Source organism: Hylaeus anthracinus, unplaced genomic scaffold (genome assembly GCF_026225885.1).
Source record: "Hylaeus anthracinus isolate JK02 unplaced genomic scaffold, UHH_iyHylAnth1.0_haploid 11994, whole genome shotgun sequence".
Classification (NCBI taxonomy): domain Eukaryota; kingdom Metazoa; phylum Arthropoda; class Insecta; order Hymenoptera; family Colletidae; genus Hylaeus; species Hylaeus anthracinus.
The window spans coordinates 8,880,170-8,901,074 of NW_026534341.1; the positions used below are offsets into that span (position 1 = coordinate 8,880,170).

The following is a 20,905-nucleotide window of genomic DNA, read 5'->3' on the forward strand; positions in this document are numbered from 1 at the left end:
TGAAACGTGAGCCTTCGGAGGATAAAATCCCGATAAAGAAAAACCTGATAGAATTCTATATAAAGAAAAATAGAAAACTCGAGTTAAATTTATTGTAAATTCCAGGAACGCGAACGAGCGTCGATTAATGCCTAAGAGGCATCGCAAAGGAAATTCCTCGCACTGGCAAATATTTTCACAGGCGTTGGTACTATGTAGACTAATCGCTAGTACTTAACGTGGAACGTTGCAACCATGATGCAGCAGTCGTTCCAGCGTCATTAAACCGCAACGTCCTTAATAACGAAGAGATAGAGTGAGCCTTGCGACCGCGTAACCAGATGGTAAGAACTCGAATCGCATGCATCACTGTCGCGCAAATTGCTTTCGCACCCCCGCGAACTCTTTCTCTTCCGTCGTTCCTAGCGGTTACTCTGGTTTGATCATTTCTGTGTAACTTGTGCCGATACCACTGGGGACGATTTCCATCGTTGAAAAGACATTTTCGGGTTCGTTTCTTTTTCTTATCATTTGTGGAGGCGATACCATTTGCGTTTATTTTCGTTGATAATTCGGATACATCGAGGCACATGAACACAAACCCATGCAACACACAAAAAGATCGGCAAAATTCTAATATTAATACATTGGCTAATTGTTAAAAAGTTCTTCGTTATTCGAAGTTTGATAACAGTTTGATGGTAAAATAAGAATTTTACCCATTTCTGACTACAAATTACATTGTGCATTTTTAAATTGATATTCATTACATGCAGTTATTAACTCGTCGAGTGACGTCATCCGTGATCGATTCTTCAAATAAAAAATTTTTCAGATTTATTTACGTAATAGTTTGAACGAATGTTAAGAATAATCATAGATCCTCGTCACGCAACGTGTTAAAAAATATGTAAAAGTTGGTTGTCATTCGAATTGAGAGGAGTACATGACAGATCATAAAACGAAACCAACAGGTACCAGTGATACAATTAAAGCGCATGATGTCAGAAAAGAGGAAAGAACAAAGGCAACACGATTTAAGCGAAAGCAAAGCAATGTCAGCAACGTAAGCTGTGAATGCTCACCTGGTCGCCGTCGTGTCCTTGCCAGCTGTCGTGACTCTGCAACAGAGAAAACTATATAAGAACAAGCTACGAATGCAGAGAACAATATGAAAGTATGTAATAAAAAATGCATTTGTGTAATTAGTCTCGACCTCCTTTTTCGGATTTAAAAACAGAGGGTTTCTTGTTCCTTACGCCGAAGCAAGGTTCATCGAGTAATTATGTTGGTTGAAATATTTAAAGGTGCACTTGGATCTCACGGTATGCAACTGTCCAAGTTTACCTTGAATCCTAGATAAATTATTCTAACGCGCTTTATATGCAGTGTCTTGTTATCCTTGTCTTTTTTTTTAACATGATTTAAAAGTTACTTCATATTGGACATTCATGGACAGAAGAATCATTAAAAATGGAACTTCATTTATGTAAACACATAATACACCAATTTTGTAATTTTCCTACCAAAATGATGACATATCATTGACATCACGACATTAATGAATATTTTGTCAACTATCACATATTCTACGTCAAAATTTCGTGGTCATTTCGTGCCAAATGTCCCGAAACGTATTTTATTTGTAGTAGGAGAAAGAACTGACGCAGGATTCACCCGTGAACCGACCACATCGTCATCCAATTTTCCACTCTGCTATCCCGTCTCTGCAACGCGACGAGATTTATACCCTGAAATTTGGTCTATGGCCATCCGCGCCATTGCACCTATAAAAAAAATCTGTGAAAAGCGGACCGCTGGATGTCGTCGACAAGTAAATTTCGATCGAATATCATCGAATGGTATTGTTATTCCGTCAAAATAAATCAGGATCAGTGGATCCAAACGGTGTGAATAAATTCATTATGGGCTTTATATTTGCACTAATTGCTCTTATAGATTATATATTGAATTTTTTGTTTGTTGACTTTATACTCCAAGCGTTAAAATGAAAATTGTAAATATTCTTAATTTAATACTGATTTATACATTAGAAAATCCCAACATCGCATCGTAAAAGTACCAATAGTATGCCAAAGGAACTTGTTACTGGTGTATAAGATCACCACAAGGTTGTAAACAGTTTTATAGCGCCGGGTTACTTGAATTATCCGCGTGATAGCGAACCACTCCTCTTTTTTCAGATAAAAGCGCGATCTCGCATGGAAGGTCGTAACTCCGTTACGCTTCATTAAATCGGTGTAAATAATATCAGGGACTGTATAGACAGACCATTTTATCGGACACGGAGGCAGACCAATGTCGGAAGTATAGGCGGTCGCTGGGTTAACGTTTAACCGCCTAGCTAGATTTATGGCAGCAATATAGGTGTCACGGAGCACGTTGTGCTTTGCAGCCGCGCGCTGCAAGCTGATTTCGCGTAACATTCGTCACAACGCGTATTCAATATCCACGGGAATTCAAAGCACCGTGCTATGTTTCAGTTGCACGGCTTTGTTCTCTACAAATTTTCCAGTTTTCGTCCTGGGACTTCTTCGGACTTTGAACAATTAACGAACAAACAAACCATGATCGCTTCTGACCCCTGACGATTGAGTCTTTTTCAAAATTAGTTTATTTTTCACAGAAAATTTTATCTTTATCCATTGAATAATTGATTTCAAAAGTGCTCAGGTTTGGTTAATATATATATATATCGATGCAGTAGTCGATGAGAATGTACATACTTTTCTCACCCCGACAATTTGCATTGGAAAGGGCGAACAGAGAATCGGTAAAGCGTAACAACGTGCCAACCGGCGATAACGTATCGCATCTTAATGCGGGAGGTGCAGCGAGCACGATACAGATACGACGAGGAAATTATTCCCATGACGAGGGTTGATACCTCTCGACCAGTTACTATCAAAACCCCATTACGAGACGGAAGCAGTGCCTCGAGCGAATTCGATGGCGCAGTCGGATGATATCGATATCAATTTCACCCTAGACGAGGAAAAACAGACGTCGTATAAACTCGTTCGTGTCTTTACCAGATATCGACTTCGTAGGGGTGGACCAACCTCGCTGATAAAGGTGTACGCGACGATCGTTAACAGACCTGTATTTACCCTTCCTGACTTATTCTTTAATAATTTCGCCCTCCTCCTCCTCCTCCTTGCTCAACGATTCTATTTTTCAATGATACGTTTATTCTTGCCTTTCTTTCTATTAACCGTGGTGGAATTGGAAATGATTTCGAATTGCGAAACGGAACAAAGCAAGTACAAAAGAGATGAAAATTGCAGGAAGGCAGCGCAGGCTGACAAAGGCAGATTTAATCGTTTGATGAAGTTAAACACCGAGTAAAAGTCGAGCAAAAGGCTGACAAACGGAGGCAAAAAATGAAACAGGGGTATCATGGTATTATTGTTTGCAGAAGTTGCAGCCAAGAACGTTTAAAGAAACATCGGTTCTCCCGTTTCGCAGCCGTTCGTTTACGTTGTCGTAATCTTTCTCCACTGATCTGCAGAAACAACGGTTTACCTTGACGCTATTAATTACGCGTTCTGCAATGAAAAATACAAACGTTGAAGAACAGACGGCGATACACGAATTTATCAGGAAGTCGCTGCACCGTTACAGTGTTTAACGTGATTGATAAACTTGAGCGTCGAGTAATCAGGAAACAAGCGCACGACGTTAACAGTGGGGGCTTCTTTGAATGTGTTTTTAATCATTGTACTTTCAGCAGATGAGTTTACAAAGGCGACCCTCCACGGCTAAACGTAATTGCGAAGTTTCTGCCCAAGCAAATTGGTACATTCGTAACTTTCGACAGCCACGGGGATGATACCTAAACCAACAACACTCGAGAACTTTTCTCGTTTGCCTTCAACTTTATCCGTGGAGTGCTTCACTTTAATTGCAAAGATCTTGTTTACAGTGTGCTTCATCCGCGATTGTGCGTCGCGCCGAATTTTCATTCTTCCACTGAATTTATCTCGATTAAGGGAGGTCGCTCGTGTCTCGAAGGTGGACTGATTGGTATACTTGGACTTCACCAGTAATACAGAACCCAAGAGGAATCTTCCTTGCAATTGCTCGTGATTAAAATTTTACTCCAAGTACTTTTTTCGATAAAATTTAAAAATGGAGAGGGCTTGTCTTTGCATTCTCTTTCTTGGTCGGCTCATGGTGGATTCGTTAGAATATGAATCTCCAACAGTGTTACTAGTACAGATATTACGTTCTTACGACTTTAAAGCGTTAAAGCGCGCCTATTATATTATAATATATATCATAATATGAAATTAAGATAAACGTTATTCGTTGTACAATACCAGTTGTCGTTCTTATGGCTATCGACTGAGTCAGCTTGAAGATGAAGTTCCGCGATCAGTTGTGCGAGGATCCGTTTATCAGGCACAGGTACTGACCCCCGGTATAAATATAAAGGATTCATGATATATGTATTTACGATCTAGATTAGGAAATCAATTTAACTAATTTTATTTCTCCCAATAAAAAAGGGTCAGAAATGCTTGAACTGAAGTATAAAATTGGAGGGATTCGACGTTTTTTCAGGACACTAAAAAGAACTAGGCAGACCGTGGATTTCATTTTTCATTATCGAAGGTACGACTTTCCTTCTTTATGGAACGTATAACGGTTTCGAGTGAAGGGAGCGAATACGGAGCGTTATCGCTTTAGGTTATAAAAAAAGCACTTACCCTCTAACGACTTCCCTTTTTACATTTTATTCGCGACCCGTCACACCTCGCGTCGATCGATCTTTTAATTTTGAATTTGTGTGCCAAGTAAATAGTAAATGCATTACAATAGTTTTCACAAGAGGAGCAAGAAAAATAATCTAAGTTCCATTAGTTTCATTTTGCACTATAATTCATTATTCCTGGCCAAATAATATAGTTGAAATGTTACATAATTTTTCGGGCAATGTATGGCAAGTATAAAGATTTTATAATGGAGAAATCACATTTAGCGGAAGGTCATTTTACGGGAAAAATTGGCAAGATTTATAGTCGATAAAACGAACGATGACTATGCCCGGGGGACAGAATACGAAGCACCGGGGAAAGGGATGAAATTCACTAAGGGATGAGAGAGGATATGCGTTTCCCAAGGCAGCTAAACTTACGAGGCACTTCGCTAAGTTCTAAGACCACAATTTAACGCCTAAGGGGATTAGATCGACGACGTACGAGCCACCAAAGGGGCAGCGTATTAAATCGACCGATGGAGGGTTGTTTCTATTACTATTCAGAACCCCAAACTCCCAAAAGTGTTCAAAAACTTCAACCCTCTCGAAGGTGTACCATTTTTTCTAGCATACCTTTAGGAGTCAATGTAACACGAAAACGGTTGTTCGAATGGTTGGTCCTCTTCATATTACATTGGTTATTAAATACGTAAATTTTTAATTATCAGTAACATAGAAATTTACATATTTTGTTCACATTCATATGCATGTACAAATTTGCTTACCGCCCTCTAATGAAGGGTGCGTGTAATTTTAATTACTGCACCGTCATCGTGTCAGTCATTTGTTATTAACTCCCTGTTGCATTCCCAACGATATTTGCAATTCCCGCGCCTAATACGGTAACCTACGTGGCGACACAATAATTTCGAAGACGCTTCAGCTCTCGCGACGCGACGTGCTTACGTCGTAGCATAAATTTCGCCGCACAACGTTAAATACCACACAGCCTCGAAGCCTGGGGACAAAGTTGCCGACTTGATCTGAGACCGTTTCATCCCGGTGGATGCGCCCCTACACTAGTCGTAACAAATAAGGAGCTCGTGTAGGAGGGTCTCTTAGCATCCGGGAATTCCGCCTTATCTCGTAAAGTCAGTCTTACATGGAATCTCATGGAAGGCCGACCATTCGCAGACGCCTTAGAATTCTCCGCGTATTAAAAGGAAACGTTTCTACCTTTGGAATCTTTCAGGACTTCAGACGCTCGCGCTCCATTTCTTTCATTGAAATAATATTTCACTGAAAAAAAAGAAAACTGATATCCACAAAATTGGAGAAGCCCTTTTATATACCTTGCTTATTTATTGGGTTGTCTGGGAAGTCCATGTCGATTTTTGGTACGTGGTACAGGTCTGAATGCATCGGAATGGTTGAAAACAAATAACATGTATACATCTCTTAAAAGGTGGAAAGATTGTGGAACGAAATGGAACATATGTAATTCAATAAATATATATTAAAATTCAAATGTGTCTGAATTTTTATTAAAAATTACCATGAACTTCCTGGACAATCCAATATTATATCATGTTCACCAGGAAAAGGACAAGAGTTTGTTTAACGTAGACAGTTTGAGTGTCTTATGTTTTATAGAAATATAAAAAGTGTAAAGTGTAAAGTGCAAAAGTGTAAAAGTGTAAAAGTGTTAAAGTGTAAAAGTGTAAAGTAAGATTAGATTTAGATTAGCAGGGACAACACCGATGGGCCGTGGCTGGCACTAGTGATCCGTAAAAGAACAAAGTATCCGGTACATAACAATTTTCAGAAAAATTCATTTTTATAAATTATGTAATTATTAATATTAATACATTCTTATTGCGAAATGTTAGTCAAGTTTCACAACAATTTGTGTACTTAAACTACAGATCAAACTACGAAATACGTATTTTCTGGATCGCTGACATATCAGACTGTGCACTGGTTCGAAAATCAACAGCATCGACGAGATCGTTTCCTAACAAGCCTTTGGGAAGAGTTTGCATAGATTTTACTTCGGTTAAACGCCATCCAGCAATCTAACTGGGGTGTCGTAAAGCAATTAAAACAACTGCGCTTGCATTGGCCCCCTAAAGCAAACTGTTATAACCGCAACTCCGGTGGCAGGTAATTGTCGCCTGTGATACGGAAATTTCTCCTCGTCTTACGTTTACTAACACATCCATTTGTTTTTCAAAATTTCGGTGTAGATCGAGGAATATTTATTTCGCAATCGCCGTATATATTAAAATAAAATGAAAGCAAAACGCAGGGAGTGGCTTTTAATATTTAACGGCAATATGTTACAAGTGACAAGGGAGGTCGAAACGTGATCAAGTTTCAGACACTTGTGACATATTGCCGTTAAATATTGAACGCCACTACGGGAATTTTGGTTTCATTTTATTTCTGCCGATTGAATGGCTAATAAATCTCGATATTGAGCTTTTCCGACCATGACAATATAGTTAATTTTATAGGAGAATAGAATCATTGTTAAAAAAAGTACACTCTTTGGTGGCATCGAGTAATTCGTGAATATTAATAAATATTCACGCGAACAGGAACCACTTCTAATGAAGCAAGGTAAGAAAACCAAAATATCTATTTCAGAATTTTGAAATCTGAGCAACAAAAAGCCAAGTGACTTCATCCGTTAACGAACAATTTCGCAAGGAGTTCCATGAAATTTTCGCCAAGACTCGCGAAGGATCTAGCGTGATCCTTGTCGTATATGGGTGACCGGCGATACGACCTCTTAATTATGAACACGCGTCCGTGGCAATAATTAATAGAGCTGGCAGAGCAGTACGGCGCGCAAAGACTCGATTGTTCCTGGAGGTCGCGGAACCGCTACGCCTTGACACCTCTTCCTCGAAATTATTAACGATCTCATCTCGTCTCTATCTCTTTTCTTGCCCTGTCGCTTCTCAATTATACAGGTCAACGCTAAGATGCTCTCTCAATCAGTAACCTGAACATGCTTTGACGTTGTAATTAGCGAGCACCCGGGCGATCGACGATGCCTATGACAAAACAGAATTCAAGCTGTGGGCATCGCAATCTGTACTAATTAAACCAAGTACTCTTAGCAATCTCTGGTGATACATCTTGTTTTAGGGATTTCCTCTTGTCTATCTTGTATAAAAGAAGGTTTAATTAGTAATCTAAAAAATATTAGGGTTATTCTCAGTACGAGCTTGACAGAATAGCAGAAAGCAGTAACAAAGTTGAACCGTTATAAACTGTGGAAAGAGGAGGTTGGTTAGGTCTTGATAGATATCCCTTATTATAAGAGAAATCTTAAAAGAGCATTTCCAATCGATGATGGATCCCCTCTGCGAGAATTAAACCCGAAAACAATCGAAAGGATCTTCCCATACATGGTATTCCTAGATTTGCGATTCGTTCCGATAAAAAAGCCATTCGTTGAACGGCCGAACGTCGGGTCAGAATTATGCTCGAGTCGATGAATTATATGTCCATTTCCTATCGGGTGGGAGAAATAATCCGCTGCTGACTCGACGAAAATGGGTTTCGATCGTTTTCCAGCCAGTGATGAATTTGCTGGGCCCTTCCACGGGACCGTGCCTCCGTTATTATATATTGCCCTTCATAAAAAGGAATGTCCTCGCGCGAAGCGTCAAACCCATCGTCGTTAAAATGTGTTTAGGAGTTATTTAGCTTTGGACAATAAATTTTTTACGGTTCTCATTAACTGCACCCTGCACTATCCGTACTCTTGGCTGACAGATATCGACACACACTCTGCGACAAAAGGACAGCAGGTGACATGAATTTGTATATGATTCTCATAGTTTGTTGAAGGAAGAAGAGATATTAAGCCATCGAAAAATCTCTGATATTCTATCAATATTCTAGCAAATACTACCCCCATAGATAAAACAATGAAAATGGGCGATTATGTAATATGCATCATGTAAAATAAAATCAATTAATGAATTTGATAATACCCTGTAGTACTACCTTCTGTAGTAAATAAGAAAATAAATCCTAATGATCAAATAATAAGAGGGTTAAATTTAATTTGTATACCATAGTATGTTGCTATTCATCTAAATACATATTGTATAATTACATATTGTATAATTGCAATAAAGACAGCTTTTTATAACAGACTTTGAAAGTCAGAATCTATCCCTTTCATTCAATCCAAATAGACGAGTGTTCCGCCGTAAACAAAACTTTTTTCTTTTCCCCCTTTTTTCACTTCGTTACCCCGGTATCCATATAATTTTATCGTCGCTCGTTCTTTCATTTCGCTCGTCCATTTTTACGCGCTCGGTTTTTATCCTTTCTTCGTAGTCCTGACGTTTTTCCCTCTCTTCTACCTTTTTCATTTTCGATTTGCGAGCGCCGGGAAACATTGTTCGAAAGCTCTATCTCATGGAGTTTTACGATGTATTCGGCCCAACGAACGTGTTGTTTCGTTACAGGAAGAACAAATGGAAAGAATGCCCGCACGCTCGCGAGGAAAAAAGAACCGAGCGACAACAAAAACAGATCCATTCATCAGAATCGTGATACACCGGAGAATAATTTCGAATGGATTGCCTTGCGGCGCGCGATTTTCTCCGCGAGCTTTTCGATTAAAGGAAAATGGCTAACGATGGACATTATTCGAGCGCGGAAAAGGCAGCTGGCGAAACGAATGTGCAGCTGGACTACAGGATCTGGATAGTCTCGGAATTATCAGGTCAATTCGCAAGTTTTTCTCTAGATTCATTTATAGAAATTGTATTTGAGAAAAATATGTAGAGATAGAGAAAGAATATGGATCGTCTTGAATATGGCGACAGAGAGCCTACAACTAGAATATGCAACAGTGCTAATCACTCTCGTAACAGTTTTGACTTCATTCCGAACTCGGTTTACACTTTTAAGCATGCCATGAATAAATTATTCGGGAGGTAATTTAATTCCCATCTTGCTCTACCGTATCAATTTTCGCTTGCGTCATACTCTCCACCTGTGTTTACAAAAGGTGTAATTGATTAGAACAGTTTGTCATTGATTAGAACAGATGAGAACACTGACTATATTATTCATACCAGCACGGAAAATCTGTGATTTACAGAGGGACATACAATGGGAACTATTGCTCTTTGATATGGAGTACTCAGAAAGACATCAAGATGAATTTCAATCTTTCGAGGGAAAGATCTCCTAGCCCCGGGGTCGTAACCACTTTTACGACTTCACTCATCCGTCATAAGATCAGCCGACACTTCCAGCCACAGTTTATAAATCCAGCGAAGCCTTTCGAATTTTTATACCGTCGCGATCGCGCTTCGAACACATTTTAATCATCTACGTACCTCAGCTATATTCAATAACAGCCGTAAAAACGGCGACAGACGTATCCCGAAGAGTAAACGTTGAACGAACCACCAATAACACTTTGCCAGCGGGAAAACCGAAATTTACGAGCTTCTTTCCGCGAATTTACGGTCAGCGAGACATGGTCAGCGAAACACCAAGGGAGAGAGATTCGCGTTCTAGGCTCAATAAAACGCAGATCCAGTGTCATCGTTAGCTCTTCACTCGTTATCAGTCGAGCGAACCCCGCGGATCCGACCGATCCCACGAGTTTCTTTACGATTATGGAGAAGCGTGGTTATGAAACGGAACATAAAACTCTCGTTACAAGTACGTCGAACTTTTCTACGTGGCACGTACGAGCAACACTCGTCACGCTCGTTAATTCTTTCGGCGTGTACCGACGCAGAGGACATCTTGGTTGCCTCGTCCTTTACGACGCGAACCGAAAGGTCCTTTGTCGTCCCCTATTTCCATAATTCGGCTCTGCGTGCGCCAGGTTGCAGGGTATACGGTCTTCTGCCCTCTGCCTTTGAGCCTGCCGCGTGTCCTTTATGAATTACGACAGGAAACACTATTGCCGGGATTACTATAGCTAACCTTAAGAGGCTACGACAGCTTGTGGACACGTGATAGTCGTGACTTTTAGAGAATTAACTCTTTGCCGTAATTTTGAACTAAATATTTGATAAGGAAGAATATAAGAGGACGAAATTGTTTTTGTATTTGTCAATATGCTCTACACAGTTTACATATCAGGTTTCATTCCATCGCTAAATAAATGTTCCTTATACAATAAAAATAACATCAGAGACTTATCAAGAGTGAAACTGCTCATTCTTTGCTCGACTTTTCAAGTAATCTTCCTCGACCTAAAACTACCCGTGCGTTAGGGGTTGAAAGCAAAACTGAAATTTCTCCGACCACGAATTTCGTCATATTCAGGCCCCAGTATTTTGATCGAGGATAAACCCTGTCTTTCTAGAATAAATTCGAGGTAAACGTTTTGGTGTCGGCGTTGACAGCAATTTCCCGCGGTATTTCTGCGGATAGATTCCAATCAACTGCAATACAACGTTTCACACGGTTGACAGACGTCAACGCGACATTGACTCCTCTCTGTCGAGCGCGGCGTCCCCTTCCGCGGAAACAGGACGGCGCAATCTCAGCCTGGCAGGTAATACTCCGTGATAACGAACCTTTGTGCGCGGCGTCATACATATATACGTAGTTTTGAGTATTCAACGTGGAAATTCGATCGAGCGCGGTGACCCTTCATCTTCGCCCCTTCGCGCCGCCCTTGCTTTGCGTCCCCTAAACTCGATTTACATTGGCCCGTGTACGCGCTGCGCGAGAACTGTCCGCCGTGAGATTGTTGCAAACTGCATGCATCGTAAATGCGCGTCCTGATTGTATGGAGTGTCCACCGTGGCCGCCGAGTCCCTTTGTCCGAACGCGTTTGATTGGCCACCGAGATTAAACTTGAATTGAGTTCAGGATTTGTCGACCAGGAGACAATTACCCGCGCCCATGTCTCATGCTTTTTGAGGGATCAAAGTGCGCGGGAGCTCGCTCGACAAGGTACGTGCTACGCTTGTTGCATCTACGGCAAAGGAAAAAATTGCGGAGGCGTCAAAGACGTCTGGGTTCGAGGGCGCTGGGAGATCAGCGCGATGATTGACATAACGGAAACGTTTCAGAACTTCTTACTTTCGTTGGTTCTACGACTCTTGAGTTTTATATTGCATTTGGTATTGTCAGTCTATTTATTTTTGGTGCTTTCATCTAGGATAATATAGAAAGTATTAAAGAAATATTATGCAATGAATGGAACTAGTGGTTCGTACTCCTCCTTCCTACTCCTGCACGAGACGAAACTGATGCTAGCTTCTAGACACATGAATATTTATTGACAATTACTAGTCGAAAGTATCGAGAAGGGAAGAAACGTCGAGCACTGCTAACAACGAACTCAGGTTCGAGTTCGTCCTCGTTACTCCGTTTCGATGGGCATTGCTAATTGAAGACAAATCGATTTTGTCTTTTAATTTTGTTCCCCGTCGAAATCAATTCGTATTCAATTCCGTTCCTCGTACCGGTTAACGACTCGCCACGCCATCTCCGTGTCCGCTCGTTGTTTTTACCGATAATTGTAACGAACGTGTGTCTCTCGTCGACCAGCGCCGACATAGCCATCGCTACCCGAAAATTGCTACATCCGCCATAGTTACTGATAAATTCTATACTATTCCCGTTACTTGCACGTGACATAAATAAATTGAATGCGAATCAACTTTGAGGGACTTAAAAGGGTTAGGAAGGATTGGGTAAATACATCGGTTATTACACGCTCTACCGAAAATTTGTATCAATAGAATTCGCAAATTTACTTTACAACAACTTTTGATGGGGACGCTTCTGCGTGGACGCAATGGTAAACGAGATAGCGTATGTAAATTTATGATTGGAGCTTCACATGAGCCATACTCCTGGTACAATTTAATTTATGGCGATTTATATTGATTCTATCGTTTATGGAATAAAAAGGGTTCTAAATTTAATTTTCTACAATTTCTGTTATATACATTTTATTGTATCAATAAGGTTATGTAATCCAGCATCTCTAAAATCCCTTGTACACTCAACAACATTTAATTTATATTTCCACGCGGAGTCACACCTTCCGGTTCGCCGAACATGTTGCGTAGGTCGCGTAGCGTCGATGATAAGTACAACCGTGAAGTTTTTCCAAACAGTTTCATTAAAACGCCGCGCGTGAGGGGTCCACACAGGGTTGACCGTGGGTGCAGTTTCCGAAGAATTAAACGCTATCGTTTTCCGATTTGCGACGCACCGTCGTCCACGGGGTGTATACATTTTGTCGCCTCCTCCCCGCACCGGAAGCACGACAGAACCAAGATCTTTATTGCGTTTCGAAGTACCGGGAGGGGCAAACAAAGCGGTAATCTGTCGTGCAGGTTGTTTCGTCGACCCGGCACGAAATTGCATTCCGTAGTAAACAGGCGAAAATGTCGAAGGCTGCACGTCGGCCGTGACGTTGGTCGAGCGTGGGTGTTCCCAGCGTTGCACTGTAAACATTCGTATTCAGTTACGCGAGCAACCGTGAAAGGGAAAGTCACGGTCGTCGGGATGTTAATATTTTTCGCGATACATCCGTCACGGGGGATGAAGAAGCTTTAAGCTTCTCAGATTGGTAATTTCGCGGTACGAGTGGCGAACCTTAATGCCAGCTAATAGAGAGAGGGGAATATTTTTCCCTATCCGTGCTTCAACGCAAAACATGCTATGAAATACTTTTCACGGACTGCAAGTGTCCATGCAACACGCATTATTTTTTTTTTTTTTTACTAGAGTCAATCACTGAATTGCAGCTCTACACTCTGAATTTGTTCTACAAGTGTTCCTCGAGTCTACCACGAATTCCTGCAGTTTCTGGTCTCCAACTCGTGTAAAACGGAAAGAACTCTTCTCCGCGCTTAATAATTTCAATTGTTCGCGATTCGTCGCAATCATCGACGTTCTTGCACTTTATTATCCGGAGACATTAACGAGCGCGATCGAAGGTTCGCCGATTGGATTAAGCGAGCAATGGCTGGCTCCTGGCTCTGCATTTTACTTTGGCGTTAACGATAAAAGAAAGCTTTACGGCTTCGCAGGAGCGAACATCGTCCTCGAGCAGTAATTAAGATGGAATCTTTCGGCGGGTGATCGCTGGATTTTTCGTTAATCGACGAACTCGACGGTCTCGCCTTTTAAGCCCTCCGCGTTAAAATTCACAGCGTCGAGATCTCGCCGCATCTTTTGCAAGCGATTAAAACGCGACCGTATTTAAATTGGAATTATTTAAATCACAGACCGACGACAAGGTATTTAAATGCGAGGAACGAAACATTTATTTTGGGTCGTTTGCGATGAAACTTGTAGATTGTGCCACGGAGCGGAAAAAAGTATCTATTTTCGCGATATCGTCTGCTTTCGATTAACGCTGGACTTGAGCTCTTATCTCATAGACACAAGGACCGAAAGATACCCATTCTAGAAATATCTCACGCAAGACAAAAAAGGCTCGCTGAGTCTCCACCTCTTTATCTTCTTTAGAGTTGCACGTAAATGACACGTATAACCGAAGCGTTTCGTTGGAGCTCGCAGGTTTTACCAGTAACGCAACGAAGCCAATAAAGCAAGTGGGAAAAACTGACAATGGCGGCAACGGAATATCGAGCTGCGCGTTGCCCTAGCCTTTCTCATTGTTCCATTCGCGGGTTCCCCCTGCTCCTTTTCCGTTTTCCTTGCCAGTCGAATGCTTTCGACGGCAGTATATTTCCCAGCGTTGTTTAGAAAACGCTCTAGCGTTGTTCGCAGATCGCATCATCGCGTATCAGGAACAATAGCTTGGTACGCAAGGCTTGCTATTTTTTGTATTGTCAGTCGATTCCAATAGGGAGCGTAATAAATTGCGGTAAGACGACGAAAACGTGCACTAGGAGCGAGGAAGTCGACAATGAGCACTGCTCCTCCTTCCTCTACCGTGTTCAGGTTTTCTTGGGACGCCAATGCATCCGATGGTGTCAAATCCTCATGTGCACCACGGCCAACCTTTTCGAACCTGAAAATTCTTGTTTAATCAATAGAATTCAAAAGTATACAGAATACGGGTGTCTATAGAGAATGTATGGTATTATATACTTTCGTAGACTGAGAATTCAGACAAGTTTATTCCATTTCAACCAAGACAAGGAAACCATCTTCGTCTCCACTGTAAGTGTTCACGATGAATAAATCATTGTTCATTAAGAATCAAGCTGGGAACGGTTGCTAGAGTTCTGTTCGCGAAATTGTTGTTCCAGTTATTTTCCACTAAAATGTAATGGTCTCTCGTCCATCCCTCTCTTTATGCAAAATATCATCGAGCCTCGAATTCGTCGTAAATTTATTCCAGCGTCCGTTTGGCAGCGTGTTGCTTCAAAATTCTGAACATCACCGGGGCTATTGATTGCGAAACTTTCTTACAATGTTGATGCAAGAACGTCCGAAGGGCCCGCGTTAATATCAAGTATTCGGTGCTTCTTTGCCTTTGAAAGTAATTTCCATAAACACGACGCCGCGCCGCGGAACTTTTCCACGGGGAAAACAAGTTTCCTTCGGCTTGCTTTTTCGTCCAGCCAATGTTTCCTCCGATAGTTATTTGACGTTGTTTCCGCTGCGTTTCCCTCGACGCGCGATAACGCGTCGATGAGAATATTCAATTTCGGCGAGTTCTCGTCGAATTCACAAGGCGTTTATTCGCGCGTTACTTCAAGACGACGAACAAAAAGAAATATTCGCAAATAATCAACCATATCCTTCACTCGTGCTCGACGTTACATACGCTCGAACGATTATCGAGGGAACGGATACAAAAGTTCGATCGACGTTCTACGTCTCGACGTAGCAATTGTCGTCGAACTTTCCGCGAGTAGAACTCCCAAGTAAAAAACGGGAAAATGGAAACTTTCCCAGCCAGGAATACAGTATAATCAGATACATTAAAAAATATTCACGGTTCTAGTTTGCCAACTTATTTTCCACCCCAATAGCTGAGGGAACCCCGAGCTCCAACTTTCTATTACGCTTGGAACTTTGTTTTGTTTCTGCCGCTCTCTTATTGACGGCTTTCTTAAACGCAACGGACGCGTGTCGATATTATTCAGGCACTGGAAAAGTAGCGGATAATATTTATTCTCGAAAAGATGGTGAAATTATACTTTGCACTGTATTTTTTAAGAGTAGTGTTATAGAGTTATAATGACATAAGTGACCTATCAAATTCATTCAATTACTGGGTTCAGAAAACTCTTATGGAAATCAAGCTGAATACCGAGGAAAGCCAACATTCGAGTGGAGTACTTGAATATTTCAAGTACTGAGACAGGTTCAGTAACGGCCGTGCTATCTGGTTTTCCCTCGATCGAACTTCATATCGAAACACGCGTTCCGAGCCTCCAATAGATCGATGGAACTCTATTAGCGACGAGTGTTCATTGTCTACGAGACGGACATTGATACTCGAACAAGACATTGTCGACAATGCCGAGAGACGTGAATTCTCCAAGTATGTTTCGACTTGTCCGAATAGAAACTTCGAAACTTGCACCCTACTCTCACTATGTTGTCGTCGTTGCTTGCATCGGAATCCACTTCTCGTAGACACGAAATCTGTCTACGCAATGGTGCATGTCATATCGTGCGATTGCGGTTATCGCAACTTCGCTAACAATGTTTATAACTCGATTAAATTTGCCTGGGCGAAAACGGAACTGGTGGCATTTCGCTGGTTGGTTATTTAAAGCGAAATGTATCAAATACCAGATCGTTTTTACGTTAATTGAAAATTGAAGGAGTTCCCGCACTTCGCTTATGTTTCTTTTAACCCTTTCCCCTCGAAAGATGACTCTCAGTCACCGCCAGATTTGACGCAGTGAATCAACCAACAATTATGTTTGTTTAGATTTCTTTAGAATTCGAAGTTTCATCAATAAAATGATTGTCTGTGAAGTAAAGGTGACCTGAATCTCAAATCTCAAATTAGTTTGCGATTAAAAATCGAGCTACATCACGAGTTGCTGGTAGATACAAGAAAAGAAGGCCTCGAGTGTAAAGGGTTAAAATCTCGTTTATAATTCTTACTCGTAAATAGAATTTCTAACAGAAATTGACGACATTTAGCTGCATTCCGCGGATGCTTTGGCCACCAACGGAGACCTTCACCGTCATACCTAACGAAGATTATCATAATGGCCCCTTTCCACGGGAATGTGCGTGCAAAATTTGTATCTGCAGCACAGGCTCTCGGAAATTCGAGAAAAGCTCTCGTTGAATTACGAGCCACTAAAAGAGGCTCTGCGTGAGTCGTTTCCACCGTTCCCTCCTCGTCGGCTGCCCCTCCCACCTTCGTTCCTCTTTTTTCAGCCCTTTTTCCTGTAGTCGGACGGCCATGCATTCTGGTTTGCAGGTGGAAAACGGAGAAACGAATTTCCTCAAGAAAACGCATGGCTCCGCGGTAATGGATACATTCACGCCGCGCTGCATGCATTCACCGTGCTTCGCGATATTTCGTATTTTACTTTAATTCCAAGGAAGTTTATCGTCCCGCGGATAAAGGGAGCGCCTAACTCCGCGCGCCTCGTTCTTCCCCCTGGAGGATCAGCTATCCGAAGAAAGTATTAAGGTTGAAGTATCAGTGGCTGACCTGTGTACCAGTGGTTGACAATTTCGGAGCGAAGGTATGAAAATAGCGGATCTAAAGATCATATTCCTCGTCTGTCTGGCATTTTGTGTTCAGGGTAACCTGAACTCTTGTCGTTCTTTCTGTTAATGTGTTTGAAAGTAGGATTATATTTCTACTAGATTTGTTAAATGTTTATACAGTCATTAGAAGGTGAAATATAGAAACGTATATATTAATAAGCCATTATATTTTTATCTCTTTTATATATTTTTATTATATATTTTATATAAGTCATTTTATTTTGATTTTAAATTTGTTTATTTCCAATTCAAACTTTTCTAGCATCGATTGAAACAAAAGCCTGTGAATGATACACTTTGTCTTTAGAAAAAGCCCACAAGGATCGAGTGAATTGAAATAGGTCGACGAGGAGGCCAAGGTGTGCCAAACCATTGTTTTCCACACGTTTCCGTTATGTATTGTGTCAGAATTCGGCCATTATAAGCTGTTGCGATGTCTCATCCTGTTGGGTTTTTTGGTTTTAGTGACACAGTTGCATTCCCAGCCTTTTGTCCGAATCGATGGCGCTGAAGTTAAGTTTGACACGTACAGACCGCAATAGAAAAATATCCACAAATTTTCTATATTTCATTTATCATATTTCTAAAACAAAATATGAAATATCTCGTGAAATATTACGTTTTTAGTAGGAATATGCTATAGCACTTTTAAATGTAGACCAACGAAAAGAATCGATTCATGCAAATAAATGCACGGGCTCCATTTGAACATCGAATACAGATGCATATGCACCGTTGCACCGAAACAAACAATTGGATCGACAAATACTTTCTATCGTGAGATTCAACCATCTCTCGTATCAACGTTTTAAATCTATACTTAGAAAGGACTCACAGTGTATCCTAGTTTTCCTTTAAATGTTCACATTTCTTTAATCTTTTCTTTATTCCATACTACTTTTTGCATTTTCATTTATCCAATATTACCAAAACAGCACTGCCCTCCAAATACCAAGACACCCTCGTGTAATAATTCCATCGTACGCGACTCGTTTCGTTCACAATTCTCTAGTAATGCGACCGCTGCACTTTAAAGGGCGCTTGTCAAATTTTCAAGTGGATATTAGTAACAGGATACTCAGGGTACGGTTGGAGCGTCGCCAGCGCGACGTTTGATACCGAAATTCCCAACCACTTTGCCCGGCCCGATCAACAACTCGCATATGAGAGGGCTCATCCGTGGATTCCGCGTTAAAGGGCCGAATACGTGGATAACATGGGCTACGAGCAACCCTGATGACAGTACCACGGCGTAGATGTCGAATCGAATCGAAATTGTGCCACCGATGCGCAGTCGCTTGACAGGATTCTCGCTTACTTCCCCGAATCGGATCTCTGACTGGACAACTTTGACTACAAAGCGACATGGGCAACTTTGACACGAATGAAACGTGCGTTGCGGTCATCGAAAATCATCGTTGGATCTGTCACTCTAGGTTTTCATGGTGAATTTAGTTGCAATCAATGAAATTATATTAATGCGAGAAAAAAAATAATTTAGATCTGAAAGGGTTAATGAACATGTTATTACTTACATTTTTATTACACAGACATTGAAAATAAGCGACTGTCAGCAATCACCATCCATAATTTATAATTCCGATGGTGGGTTGGTGTATGGCACCCTCGTCTATGAAAAAAAAACCAATTCAAAAACTTTTTAGAGATACGGTATGTAACCTTTTTCAAGATCATCCAGGGGCGTCGTTTCGCGCGCGATACCGATGCTTTTTACGAGGGTGGCGAAGCTTGAAAAACGCCGCAACCCACTTCGATGCAACTACCATTCAGTGAATGGGTACTTTTTACGGTGAACTTCGTGGCGTCGAAGATGAGCAACGATACCAACGATCGAGCTGGCCTTGCGTGCCTGAAGATTCCGTTCCTCCAGCAGCCACGAGCGAAATTCTCATCCAGATAAAAGTTCAGTATTCGTCAACCCTGTCTTCTTCCAAATTTTTTTGTATTATTTTGTTTAAGGTCACATCAACTACGAGCTTATTAGTGACTATGTTAATGATTACAATTTAATTATAATTTATTTAACATGTTATATTTCTTCTTTCTTCCACTTGCAATTACTTTGTATTTATTACCAATTACGTTAATTTTTTAGAGGCATCATTTATATTCATAGTTTTTCCTTTTACTCGGTAACATTAGGAAATATTCCTAATACTTGCACACACGCATGCAGTCCACAGTCTCCCCGTCAGGATCAAAGCATAAAACATCGGAATGCCCCCATTACTAGCACCTTATCGCAGCAAAAAATTTTTTTAACGACGATCACTGCTTCGAACACGCAACGCGAACATTCTAAAGGAAAATGGAAGTTCCTAGTGCCTACATATTTCGTTACATTAAACTTTCAGCGACGTTATCGAGGGTATACGAGCACGCTTCGCGGGGAACGCCGCTTTTTATGACGAGACTTGTAAAAACTGCTTAAAGACTCTCGAAACGCACAGTAACGCGAGATTGGTAAGATGGATTCCTTTATTATAGCTGGCGTAAACGGAACATCGCGAAATTACGACGATCCCTCTGTTTCGAGGAAAGCCGCTTATGATCCTCCCGTTAATTGAGATTCCGCTTGTTGCACCTATTCGATTTATCGAGATATTGCAAATTCCTCGTACTCGTTCCAACCATGCAGTCGCGTCCACGCGTACGCGCGCTTAGTATTCCCCGGAAACTAATTAACTTGCCATGCTCGTTACGAACTCTGAGGATGATAGTTCCAATAATGGTGTTGAAAGAATATTCTTTATACATTTTTAACATGAAACACAGTGTCCCTTCGTTCTTGTTGCCCTAGCCCCTCGACATCCTTTGTTAAACTTCACCTAAATGGTAATATGAACCGTTCGTTGCACAAATCGATTACTTCCATGAAACAAACAGTTGAGAAATGCGATCAAAATGGTCTCTGAAATAAATGATATATTATTCAATCGCCAACAAAATTTGTTAATGGTGTTAATCTTTGTTATTCAGGAAAGTTATTATAAATATAAAAAGTTGACTATACCAAGTGCTTTGACACGTAAATTTAAGATTTTTCAAAAAGTGGAGTTAGTCGATTTGTGCAATGATAGCGGTCATATCAAAGTAATCATACTAACATGAACGCATCTTCCTAGTGTATTCAGTGTCTGTTTCACATTTCGTTCATCCAAGCTCGAGAAGAGGAAAAGCGTACCAAGTGACCCCATTTGCGGATATTCGATTTCAGAGTGCATTTCACGGATGACTTAGGACCACCCCGAGAGATTTTGCGTCGTTCACGATACCTATCCAAGCTGTCCAAGATTCTAACGTAAAGGCACTCGGTGTGTATCATCTGAATTTCCAGCAAGGATTGTTCTCGACGTCAAACAACGCATCAGATGCTCGACAAGTCCGTCCGTTCGCTCGTAAAACGCCATTCCTCTCGACACGAATCGCGCAACACGGTGCGTCTTATTTAAGAGGCTCCATGATAACTTCCCTCCGCGTCACCGGGTATCAGGAACA

At 41.1% G+C, this 20,905-nt stretch overlaps 1 protein-coding gene across 15 annotated transcripts in view; it reads right to left on the reverse strand.

Annotated features, from left to right (window-relative positions):
* LOC128888423 (disks large homolog 4) overlaps nucleotides 1-20,905 on the reverse strand; it is a 283,226-nt gene that overhangs the window by 140,142 nt on the left and 122,179 nt on the right. For all 15 annotated transcript variants that reach the window (XM_054145266.1, XM_054145263.1, XM_054145265.1 and 12 more), the window contains one exon: nucleotides 1,065-1,100. In XM_054145266.1, the coding sequence (XP_054001241.1) occupies nucleotides 1,065-1,100 (36 nt within the window). The remainder of the gene's footprint in view (nucleotides 1-1,064; nucleotides 1,101-20,905) is intronic.